Below are 13073 nucleotides of genomic sequence, written 5' to 3'. Positions count from 1 at the left end.
GCCCCCCTCTGCTGGCCTGGTCACCCCTCACTGCCCCTCTCCTTGCTGGCCTGGTTGCTGCCAACTGTGCCCCCTGCCAGCTGGGTTGCCCCTCACTGCCCCCCTCTGCCAGCCTGGTCACCCCTCACTATCCCCCCTGCCAGCCTGGTCACCCCACCCAGCCTGCTGTTCAGTCATTTGGACGTTTCTCACTAACCCCCTACCGGCCTGGTCACTGCACGCTGCCTGGTGTTCAGTCATTTGGTCATCCCTCACTAACCCCCCTGCCGGCCTTGTCACCCCACTCAGCCTGGGTTGTCCGTTCGGTCATTCGGTTGTGATGGCCCCTGGCTCTTTATACATACAGATTATAAAATGTTACTCAGCATAAAAAGGAATTAATCTTACTATTTGTGACAATGCAGAGGGTACGATGCTAAGTGAAAGAAGCCAGACAGAGAAAGACAAAAACAAGCTGCTTTGTTTGTTTATTTTAATACAACAGCAACTTTACTGAGATGTAATTGACATGCAACAAACAGCACATATTTAGTTAGAGTATACCATTTGACAATTCTAACATATGTATATGCTAATGAATACAACACCACACTTAAGATAGTGAACATATCCATCACCCCAAATAATTTCTTGAACCCCTTTGTTATCCTTTCCTCTTGACCAACCCTTCTTGCCTCCTCCCCTGGGCTGCTGGTGCCAGCCGCCAGCTGCATTTTTTTTTTAAATTTGTTTTATTGCTTAAAGTATTATTACATATGTCTTCTCCCTCTCCCCCCCACCTTGATATTCCACCAGCTGCTTTTTTAAATTGAGATCCCTGTTGCAGTTTTAAGAGACAGGCAGCAGATACCATGGAACTGCCCTCCTGCAATTTTTTTTTAATTTTTGGAGTTGTGGGGAGTGTGATATCATCAGAGAGGGGGGAAACCCAAACAAAAAAGAGCAAAATTCAGAAGAGCATGCTAGGGTTATGAGTCATTAAAATCATCTAGTCCTAACCTCCTTGAATTATGATGGAAAAATGAGGCTCAGAGCAACTACCTCACCACACCTAGTGGTATGGCTAGAGCCAGACAGTCCTTCCCCATTCAGGGTCTCAAGTGCCTCCCACCCGTAGCAGTCTTATGAAACAGCTAGTTTATGTTGTCTTTTATTTTGAAAACACAAAGTGAAATAGATTATGGTGCATACAAGCAATGGGATAAATACAATGCAATTACGTACTAAACAGAATGTTTTGGACCTATACGCCTTGGGAAGAGTTTCAAGATATATTGCCAAGGGAAAAAGCAGGTTATAGACCAATACTTAGACTATGATCCCCTTTATATTAAACAATTAGATATATGTGTATATACACAACATATTTAGGAAAAGGCTAGAAGGAAAAACACATCAAATGAATGATGGTGGTACCTCTGAGAGGAAGAGGCTGGGATGCAGGAAGGATGACTTTTCACACGATGCTTGATTGTGTCTGCATTACCTGAGCCTTTTCAATCAAATAATATTCATCTTATCACTTGATAAATTTTAAAAAGGCAGAGACAATAAGAAAAATGGCACATATTGGTGAATCCTGATAGTGCCTTTACAGTATAATGGATAGTAGGTATCTACTGGCTTTTAAAAATATGTTCCTGACACTGCTTTGTTCCTATTTGTTCTAGAGAGGAGGGAGAAGAACCAATTACTATATTGATTTCTCTGTGAGGAACTGCTCCAGTCACCATTTTCACAGGCACTATAATGTGAGTATAATAGATGAGTGTGAAACACTAGTAACATTTGCAGGCTACTTACTATGTGCCAGATACCCTTGTAAGGGCTTTACCCATATGTTAGCCTATTACCCCCACCGCCACCCTATGAACTAGATAGCATTTTATTCCAGATTTACCTATGGGTAAACTGAGGCATGGCGATAAAACTGAGAATATTATTTTATAAATATACATGATATATACCTAAACTTAACAATGAGGTTTTTTTTTAACTCATTAAGATTAAAGACTTAGCTAAAACTAATAAATAGAATGTATTAAGAACCTATACTCATGGGTGCTTTCATTCACTTCATCTCATTCACTCCTCACAGTGACCACATTTGACAAATGGGAAGGTAATGGACTCAGTAAAGTAAGGGTCTTGCCTGATGTTCACAACCAAGATACTCAGTCCAATGGGATTTCCCCGTACTCATGTATAAACTGATACTCATGTGCCTGCAGGAAGTGTTATGAATGATATGCAGCATTTGTATAGCAACCTATAGTTTACAAACCACTTCCATATATTATTGCTTTGTTGTATCCCTGTGACCATCCCATTGACCCCAACAAACCCTTAACTATAGTGGTGTGGGGAATACAAACTCAGTGCAGAAACATGGAGGCTGGAGAAGAGGAGCTCAATGCTAAATGTTTTATAGCATTATCTCATTTAATTAAGCCCTCCCACAACCTGAGGGTAGATAGTACTGTACTCATTTTAGAAATAAAGACTGAGTTTCAGAAATTTTATGCAACTTACCTAAATCTCATAGAACTAGTACATGATGAAGCCAGGATTAGCATAGGGTTTCTGACTCTAAACCTATACTCAAAACCTTTGTTGTTGTTGTTGTTTTTTGTTAATCCTTGCTCAAGGATATTTTTCCTTTGATTTTTAGGGAGAGTGAAAGAGAGAGAAAGACGGAGAGAGACATTGATGTGAGAGAAACACATCGATTGGTTGCCTCTTGAACAAGCCCCGACCAGGGCTCGGGGCTGGGGAGGAGTCTGCAACCAAGATAGTGCTCTCGACCAGAATTGCACCTGGGACCTTTGGTCTGCAGGCCGATGCTCTATCCACTGAACAAAACTGGATAGGGTTGTACTCAAAATCTTACTGCTTAACAGTATCCTCAAAAAAATGAGTTTTCCTCATGTAACTTTGACAGCTGGGTTTAAGGATCTCTGGGGCAGAAGGGTGCTAGCCAGGTGTAGCCTCTGAACTTAGGGTAGGGCCAGAAGACAGTCTCTATGACAGGGTCTGTGCAAACCCGTTTTTATAACGGCTCCCTTCTTTCTAAGACTTTCCTCCAAGGTACTTTGTTAAAGTTGTACAAATCTCTCATCTACACCACTCTTCTTTTTCTCTAGACACTGGCAACTCAGGTCTTCAGTGCAGTAGAGTTGGTCTAACATGAAGGTATCAATGACATAATATTCCCAACTACCACACATGGGGAAACCCAGTGATAGTTTCCAGTCATGGAAGAGAACCACAGCAATAATGAAAATCTTAGGAACTTGTAATTTTCCCAAAATGTTGATTAGGAAATATTGTTAAATAACTGGTGAAGATATTTGATGATATTAACTTGATTTTTCTAGAGCTCTCCTTCCTTTCCAGAATGCCTGGAAGTTCACAACTCTTGCTGGACATCTTCACACCACCTGCACACATACACACAAATACACATATACTAACAGGTTTCTCTCTTATTTATAGGTCTTTGGATTCTGCAGATCAGTTTTGTCCTATGATGTAGGAGCCTCTGACTTGGAAACCCCAATAGAGGTTGACACAAACTGTGAAGTCTTTGACCTTAAGGTGGGTTGCGTAAGCAACCTTTGTCATGAGCAGTGCCAGACTAAGTAATGTTTTCATACACATAGTGTATTTTGTTCTTATGGCTCTGTGTGCGCATGTGCGTGTGTGCGTGCGTGTGTGTGTGTGTGTGTGTGTGTGTGTGTGTGTGTGTGAGAGAGAGAGAGAGAGAGAGAGAGAGAGAGAGAAGATAGTTTGAGGGGGGAGTAGAGAATATCCCTTGGGGATAGGAGTGCAATTCCTGGTAAGACACCAAAAGTGTGACACTTTTTCCAAAAATTGGGAAAGTGTAAGATTTGGCATAAAAGTAAAATCATGACCAATTTAACAAACCTTTACTGAATTTGAAAATGATTCTTGTAGCAAGGACTCCAGTGCTGACTTAATAATCTAGTTTTATTATTAGGCACAGAATCTAAGGGGAATGAATTAGTGTCAAATTTATTATATAAAGATATATAAAATATAAAACAATATTTTATGAGAATATCAGTGTGTAGAAACTTTTATTCTACACACAAATATTCTTCACAGTATTTTTTGTATCAGAAAAAGATAATTCAAACATCCATGTGACGAACCAAAAAGGGGAACAGGCTGCAAAGATTTTTTAAAAAAATATTAAATCTGAATGAGGATAGTGAAGAGGTGAAGTGCTCATCTTTTAGGAGTAAGAGATGCTTATAACGTAGAGTCACAGAACTCTGTTGAGAGCCTAAATTATAAGGCACTATTTTTCCAAATGTTGATCTATAGATAAGTACCATTCAGTAATACAATTTTATCACTTTATATGGAAATGAGAAAAATAAAGATAATAAGAAAATTGTTTGTGGTATAACATATTACATATAAAAGAACCATCCTTTACTCTGAGATTATCTTTCTGACTGTTGTTATAAAATATATTGCTATTGGTGAAATGATGGAGGTAGATGATGATTTTTGTTTGTATTTTAAATGCCAACTTGCCTAGATAAAAATTTGAGGACCCTTTTTTATATACTACTTTTAAAATTTATTTCTGCAATCCAAAAGTATGGATTTAGTTGAATTAAATCAAGTTAAACATCTAATTTCTCTTTTTACATGATGATATTCACTTTTCTGTGTCCTTCACCAGGAACATAGAAACATCAGTGATGTACAACCCCATTTGGACCATCTCCTCCATTCTGGAGGCCATGGGCATTCATCTGGTGGCAAGCCTCCATTTACACACAGTAGATCCAGGGATAACCTCCATCACCATAAGCCACATAAACCTGGATGCCCACCTCCTATGGACGACAAAAATCACTCAGAGAGACCACCACTTCAAGCAGGAGCTTCTTTACCACTGCCTCCTTCAAGATGTCATCACCTCCATTTTCACATCAATGACACACATGCACCACATCATAATCATAGTTCCAGTGAGCACCAATCCCATGGACATCATCCTCATGATCATCATCCTCATGGACACCAACCCCATAGACATCGTCACCATGGACACCATCCCCACGGACACCATCCCCATGGACAGCATCCTGATGGCCATGGTTTTCATGACCATGGACCCTGTGACACACCACCCCATAGGCAAGGTCCCCAAGATCACCATCACTGGGGCCATGGCCCACCACATAGGCACTCAGAAGAAAGAGGTCCAGGCAAAGGTCACTTTCCCTTAAAATGGAGACAAATTGGATATGTTTACCGACTCCCTCCACTAAAGAAAGGTGACGTTCTTCCTCCTCCTGAAGCCAATTTCCCCAGCTTCTCATTGCCAAACCACAACTATCCTCTAAAGCCAAAAATTCAGCCTTTCCCTCAATCAGCCTCTGAATTATGTCCAGGGATGTTCAACAGTGAATTTTCACATGTTTCAAAGTTTTTTGGAGACATTTCCAGAAAGAAATCTGAAATCCTTGAAAAATGAGTAATGTTCTGAATTATAACCATAAATAAAATGTAACCAATGATAAGTGCAACATTATAAGTTATTGTAATCTTTCATATTCAGAATAGGACAAAATGTGGGTAGGGAAGGAGATGATGTGAGAAGAATAAGAAAAATGGAGAGGAGAGGAAAAAATCTCAGTGTCCCAAGTCAAAAGTTAATTCTCTCACTGGCTACTATACCACTCAAGACAAATTTTTGATCCTCAGAATTTCTTTACTTTCTGGGTTAAACTCCTTTAATTCTAGCATCATTCCTCTTTTAGTACTTATGCTGTAGCTGGGCACACCAAGAAAGTATGTATTGTCATATAAAGGATTGTTCTTATAAAAGTGATCCAAATTCTCTCCTACTTATTATTTCTAGTTCTCTAAATCCTCTTTATTTTGGAAAAATAAGTTCTAAATTTAATTATAAAGCAAACAAAGCTCAGGATATAATTTTCGAAGAAGTTTATAGGCATGAATCATGACCATAAATTCAAGTGCCCCAGAAATATCACTTTAATTTCAAAACATTAATTTATATTTCAAGTTGCCATCCTGCTGGGGTAATAGAAAACGTAACCTCAGTCCTTCTTAGAGTTTCCCACCCTGCTGCTCTTCACACAAAGTTATGCCACAGTTTAAGAGTCTCACATAGTCCCAGATGTTTGGGTGGTGGGCATGAGATGGTCTGATTCTTCATTACTGGTTCACCAGGTCCCTCTACTAAGGGATGCTTACTACCCTGTTCACATCACTCTTTGGGTCTAGTGTATCTGCTTCTTCTGTACCAAACTGGGGGTGCCGGAGTCTCTCTAAGACTACTGATGAACATGATTGCAAAGAATACCATATTCATCTCCCTCTGAGATCTTGCTGTCTTTTAGGCTACATGTCTAGAAATCATGGCAGAGGTGTCCTCTGCCCCTAGACCCCCAGACTCCTTTGTTCTTCTCATATCTTCTCCCATGTTAGGGGCTTTTCTAGTCTCAGAAAGTTTTCTTTATTCATTTTTGATGCCAGGGGACTCTTGTCACATTTGAATTTTCTTTCTTTTTCCTTCTTCCCAAACCAGATTCAAGCATTTAGACTCAAGCTAATAAAACTTTGGATTGTCTCTATCTGACTTATTGAAGCAGTTCAGGTGTTTGGTGGTGGGAGCAGGTAGATTCTAATGGGGGAAGGGAGAGAAAGAAAAAAAACTAAGGGTGAAAGAGACTTGGGTAAGGTATTGGGCTGGGAAGAAAGAGGGACCCACAAGATGCAGAAGCTGAGGGTGGGAGATGACTGATGTGCGTGGTCCAGGAGGAGTGGAAAGGAGCCCAAGGCTGATCACAGTGGGTGCTTCAAGTGAAGACTCAGAAACAGGACCTGGAGGAAGGTGATCAAAAGGTGCAAACTTCCAGTGTTAAGAGAAGTGAGGACTAAGGTGAAATTTACAGAATAGTGACTATACTTAACACTCCTGCATGATATACAGGAAAGATGCTCAGAGAGTAGATCCTAAGAGGTCTCATCACAAGAAGAAAACTTTTCTTTTTATCATATCTATATGAGACAATGTTAACTAAACCTATTGTAATCACTTCAAAAGATATATAAATCAAAGCATCATGTGAAACACCATAAACTTATACAGTGATGAATGTCAATTATCCTATTTAATAAAGAGGGAATAGGCTAATTGACCCTCACACTGTCGAAAAGATGGTGGTGCCCACAGCCAATAAGGAGGGAATATGCTAATTGACTGCCACACCCTCAAAGATGGCGGTGCCCACAGCCACAAGGCGGTGCCCCCCAGTCCCCTCAGCCCCCCAGCTGCCCAGGGCCAGCCTGAGGCGCAGGCAAGCCTCGGATGGCAGCTGCCCAGCTGCCCAGGGCTGCCTGAGGCTCAGGTAACCAGGGTCAGCTGAGGCTTGAGCTGCCGGCAGTGGCATCAGCAGAGGTGTGATGGGGGCATCGCCTTCCCCTGATCGCCGGGTCACCTCCTGCCCCTGAGGGCTGCCGGACTGTGAGAGGGAGCAGGCCGGGCTGAGGGACCCCCCTCCAGTGCATGAATTTTCATGCATCGGGCCTCTAGTTTCTTAATAAAACTGGAATGTGGCAATGGATTCAGGCAGTATAATAAATAGAAAATCATGTGACTTTGAAGAAGGCCCATTTGGGTTATAATCCCAGTCCTACAATTTATTGATTATGAGATACTAAGAAAGTCATTAAACCTCTTTGGGCCACATTTTCCTTTTGTAAAAAAGGGTGATGGTGGCAGCCCATTTCCCTTTTCTCCATAGAGTACAACTAGATGTCATTTCTTGAAACCACACGATGATACCCAAAATATTTAATAATATTTAATAACCTAAATGACACCAGCGCTGACCAACAGAGCAGGTACAACAGCCAGTCAGAATGGTCACCAGGTGTAAACAATCAGGGAGTCTCCAGCCAAATGTTTGCTCTGCAGAATCACATTCCTCCAGAGGCGTGAACACAGGGTTGGCTGCTTAGATAGAGAGTAAAGAAAGGTGAAATCCATGAAGATCCCCCCCCCAAAAAAATGCATAGCTCAATAACTCACAGAAGCATTTCACTAGTGTTTTTTTTTTAATTTATAAAGTACTTTCACAAATATTGCTTGAGTTATTGAAAATAGTACCTGGAAAAAAATGGGATTGATGTTCTTAACCATTAAATGCATTTATAACATGCAAACACAGTTGCTGCAGCTGAATAATGGGGTAAGAAACAATCCCTACTCTAGTAAGCTTACATTCTACTACAGATTTAGACAAGATATAATTGATAGCTCCTTTTCTAGATTTGTTTTATTACATGATAGCTAAAATGTGTTTGTTATAGTCAGTAAATTGGGCCTGGGATTAGCACCCAAATCAGCCTCCTCCAAAGTCACATGCTTTCCTCTTTATTATGCCGCCTGTATACACTGGCAAGTCCTGTTTCTGAATCTTCACTTGAAACACCCACCCTGATCAGCCCTGTGCTCCTTTCCAACTCTCCTGGATCTTGCACATCAGTCATCTCCTCCCTCTCCCGTCCTCAGCTTCTCCATCTTTGTGGGTCCCTCTTTCTTCCAAGTCTAAGGACTTACCCAAGTCTTTTTCATCCTTAGTTTCATTTCCTACATCTCCCACCACCCCCTGGCCCTGCCACACACACACTAGAACCTACCTTCTGCCATCATCACACATCTGAAACTGCTTCAGTAAGTCAGGGATTCTTAACCAAACGGCCTTAATATTAGATATAATTTATATGAACTAATTACTAGGCTCTGCACATATATTATCTCATTACTCCTCAGAAAACCTCATAAGACATTATGATATCTCACTTTTCCAGATGAGAAATGGAGCTTCAGAAAGGCTATATGACCCTGATTTGCTCAGGATCACATAACAGTTAAGTAGCAGAGCTGGATTGGAATCAAGGTTGGGCTTAATGCCAAGCTCATGTTCCTGCCACTCTGCTACAAGGCCATCATTCAGCTTCCATTGATCCCTCTTTTCCAGGGACTCTCAGGGAGATTTGCTTGCAGAGCTAGATACCCGATCACCAAAAACAAAGAAGTCAAACATCTTCTTGGGGGGAAGAGGGTAAGACTTGAGGCAAACATCTACTAGCCCATATCTTCAACCTACCGCTAGCCTTCCTCTCCCTGAATAGTCTTACTTTATCTGAAAGGTCACTTAGGCTTGGTGAATGAAAGACCCCTATAAAGTCCACCAAACCAGAAACAAGAAGGAAGGACAGAGTAAACAGGCTTCAATCAAACCATTCTCTTTAAGTTTCTCCCCTGTCTCCTCCACCCTGGGGACCATTTTCCTTTCTACAGCAGATCCAGTTGAGTGGAGGGAGGCTGGTTTGGCCAGAGACCAGATAGGATGCCCATTTTTTATTTTCAGTCATGCCAATGTCCTGTGTGAGACTCCCTGCACTCACTATGTCCCTGTGCATGTGCTCTGCAGGAGTGAAAAGAAATTTTATTGAAAGGTGTCTGCTCATGGTTGCATTGTTGTCACATGCAGTGACCTTCATAAATAGCTTTGGGAAAGTCATTTGGGAAAGGGAATAACAGGTGGTTAATGTTTTTTTTTTCTCCTCCTTTATTGGATTGTACTCTGATTTGCTATACAAACTTGTGCAATTACCTGGAAATGTGCTCACACATGCCTCCCAACTGCTAACAAACAGGTCAATGACCCAGTGTTGTAATGTTCCAGCCTGAGATCTGCTTAGATAATCCAGCAGAGCCATTTGTTCTTTTGTAATAGGGCAAATAGTGGAGGGCAGCAGGAAGCCAAGCAGAACCCTGAAGTGCTAAGGCAGAGAGAGGAGAGACAGAAGAGATAAGAGGCTGAAGAGGGTTAACATCAGCCTCCAAGTTAGCTTCCAATTCTTGGTGAAACTCCCAGAGGGAGACTGATAAATCATGAAGTTAATTGCCATCCTTTTCCTTTGTTCCAGGCTGCTAACAAGTTTCGCCCAAGAGGACCAACCACAAGAAGTTGACTGCAATGATGAGGATGTATTTAAGGCTGTGGATGCAGCTCTGAAGAAATACAATGATAGAAACAAAAGTGGCAACCAGTTTGTATTGTACCGAATAACCGAAGTCACCAAGACTGTGAGTGAGTTGTGTTTAACCTTGAGGTCATTTGGGATTTGTGCTATCACTTAAACCCAGGACATACACACACACACACACACACACACACACACACACACACACACACACATCACTAAAAAAAACCTGATAATTAAAGGTATAGGTTTACAGCTCTTAGAAATGACCAACTCCACTCTCTGGGCTGGGACTTGGGCAGGGTATGACTAGTCCTCAAGCCTCCAAGGTTAGCCTCCTGGTAATCAGAGGACAGGTATCCTAGGCTGAAATTAAAGAAAGGTAGATGGAGTCATTTGAAAGGGACTATGTAGAGTGGGACAATCCAGAAACTCAGTGAGGCCACAGCAAGAGGATTTACTGGGTGACGGTCCTTAAACTAAAATATAAAGACCTCCAGACCTCAAAGGGGAGGAGGTATTTAAGGGAGTATGTCTAACACATACTGTATAATCTCACATATAAATAGTATCTAAAAAGTCAAACTTAACAGAAGCAGAAGTAGAATGGTGGTTGCCAGGTACTTTGGGATGGGAGAAATGTGGAGGTGTTTGTCAAGGGTACAAATTTTCAGTTATAAGATGAGCCTGGTCGCTTTGCTCAATGGTTGAGCATCAACCTATGAACCAGGAGGTGGTGGTTCAATTCCTGGCCAGGGCACATGCCCGGGGTTGCAGGCTTGATCCCCAGTGTGGGGTGTGCAGGGGGCAGCCAATCAGTGATTCTCTCTTATCATTGATGTTTCTATCTCTATCTCCTTTTCCCTTTCTCTTTGAAATCAATAAAAACATATTTTAAGAAAATAAGATGAATAGGTTCTGGGGGTCTAATGTTCAGAATGGTGAATAAAATTAATACTACTGTATTGTATACTTGAAATCTGCTAAAGGCCTAGATTTTAAGGGTTCTCACCACACACACAAAAGAGGTAATTATGTGAGGTGACAATGTGCTAATTAGCTTATTTGTGGTAATCATGTCACAATGTATACATATAGCAAATCATCTTTTTGTTTATCTTAAATATATATGATTTATTTATATCTCAATAAATATACCTCAATAAATTATACTTCAATAAAACTAGGGTAAGTGAGGGACAGTGGGGTATGTTAAGAGGAGTCAGAAAAGAAGTTAATATAGTTCTACTATATTAGATAAAATATCTACCATGAAGTCCCGATAGCTGAATGCATCAAGGGTAGCAGCAATGTTCTAGTTGGTTTTGAATATTCTTTTATCACTGATGAATACACTCAGGTTGAAGATAAATCCTGATAGGATGTGTGATTCCAAGAAATACAACTGGATGCATCAAAATTATTAGGTTGGGGGGCAGGAGGGAGGGTTTAGTTGTGATTTTTTGTTGTTGTTGTTTATATGAAAACATTCAATGATGCAACTGAAAAGGAAAAAAAAATCAAAATCATACAACCTTTAGCTTTATTTCTCTTTAAAGTCAATTATCATCTCTTGATAAAGGAAATATTAAGTAAACCAGGCTCAGTGGACCACTCTTCTCTCCAAGGACATCCCTGGGAGGAGTTTGCCTGGGTGGCTTTGAAAAACAAGCTAATCAGACACAACACAAGAGCACTTAAAGAATGTGTGTGGTATCAAGTATCTCTGTGGTGTTTTATTCCACAGGACGAATGCATATTTGACACTCTGCATTGTTGCATAACTGATCTATTTATTATTGCATATAGTTATCATAATGTCATTGAGGGAGTGATACCACAGGACATTATAAATACGTGTTCCCATGGATGCTCTTTTTTGCACTGTGCTTGACATCCCAAATCCAATGACCTTACTCATATAGCATAATTCTCTCCACCAACTTTTTCCAACTCCTTTAATTCATTACATTCTGTGTTTTCCACGTTTTGTTGTTCCAGTTCAAACAATTAACTAGGGGGACTAAATAACTACCCTGATTTTCTTCTTTGTGGTCATTTTCATGAAAGTTGGGCCCAGTCTTTGGCTGTATCCATATAATAATCTTGGACACTGTAGAAAAAGTACCAAATAGGGTCATATGACTTGCTGTCCAGCCTTAGTCAATAAACCTGTTGGACTTTTAAACAAAAGTGCACATGTAAACGTCCTGCATCCAGCATTGTTGAGCTGTCATCAACGTTCTTGTGTCTGTTTTACTGTTACAATATTAGGTAAATATGGAAGCAAAGGCATTCCACAGGGTCATTTTTAAAAAAGAAATTCTGGTTCTGTTTTCTAAAGAAATGTAGAAATTCTTAATTTGGATTGATTTATAGTTTCAACGTTCTTCAGCTGCCAGTGTGTTATCCATCTTTAGCCTAAAAAACCTGGCATAAGAGATTTTTGTTTGTTCTCATATGATCATCTTAGACCCTTTTATATTTGGAAAATTAACATCTTTCTTTGGGGTAAATTCTTAGTTATTCTGCCATTACAAAATATGTATTAACTTGTAGATTCAGTGGCTCGATACCTATTTAATAACGTACTGATATTCCAGAAGGATTTCTTGCATTGGTGAAAATAAAGATGAGACATGGGGGGTATTTTTGTTTTTTATATACCCTGTTTAGAAACTAGAAGTCTTGTGTCATGCAAAAGAAAACAAATTATCTTTAAAGAAAAAAAAGCAAAGATAAAAAATACAAACTTTCAATAATTTGTTCAAATGAATTTCACTGTGTCTATGTGATAATTTACTTCGGTGGAAGAAAAAAATCCATCCATTTGATATGATGAGATTAAAGAAAACAGCCCAGTGGGCTTTTTCTTTCTTTCTTTCTTTCTTTCTTTCTTTCTTTCTTTCTTTCCTTCTTTCTTTCTTTCTTTCTTTCTTTCTTTCTTTCTTTCTTTCTTTCTTTCTTTCTTTCTTTCTTTCTTTCTTTCTTTCTTTCTTTCTTTC

The 13073-nt window shown here is 40.1% G+C and overlaps 2 protein-coding genes across 3 annotated transcripts in view; both read left to right on the top strand.

Moving 5' to 3' along the window:
• Positions 1-5570, top strand: part of LOC102260453 (histidine-rich glycoprotein) — a 13919-nt gene extending 8349 nt beyond the window's left edge. For both annotated transcript variants that reach the window (XM_014530394.1, XM_014530392.1), the window contains 3 exons: positions 1671-1751; positions 3496-3597; positions 4718-5570. In XM_014530394.1, the coding sequence (XP_014385880.1) occupies positions 1671-1751; positions 3496-3597; positions 4718-5518 (984 nt within the window). In that variant the 3' untranslated portion in view covers positions 5519-5570. The remainder of the gene's footprint in view (positions 1-1670; positions 1752-3495; positions 3598-4717) is intronic.
• A 4232-nt stretch (positions 5571-9802) lies between these two features.
• KNG1 (kininogen 1) overlaps positions 9803-13073 on the top strand; it is a 32406-nt gene continuing 29135 nt past the window's right edge. The window contains exon 1 of the mRNA XM_014530388.1: positions 9803-10171. Coding sequence (XP_014385874.1) covers positions 9977-10171 — 195 coding nt within the window. The 5' untranslated portion in view covers positions 9803-9976. The remainder of the gene's footprint in view (positions 10172-13073) is intronic.

The sequence above is a fragment of the Myotis brandtii genome, unplaced genomic scaffold (genome assembly GCF_000412655.1).
Source record: "Myotis brandtii unplaced genomic scaffold, ASM41265v1 scaffold118, whole genome shotgun sequence".
Taxonomy (NCBI): domain Eukaryota; kingdom Metazoa; phylum Chordata; class Mammalia; order Chiroptera; family Vespertilionidae; genus Myotis; species Myotis brandtii.
This window is presented reverse-complemented; position numbering and strand designations above follow the sequence as displayed.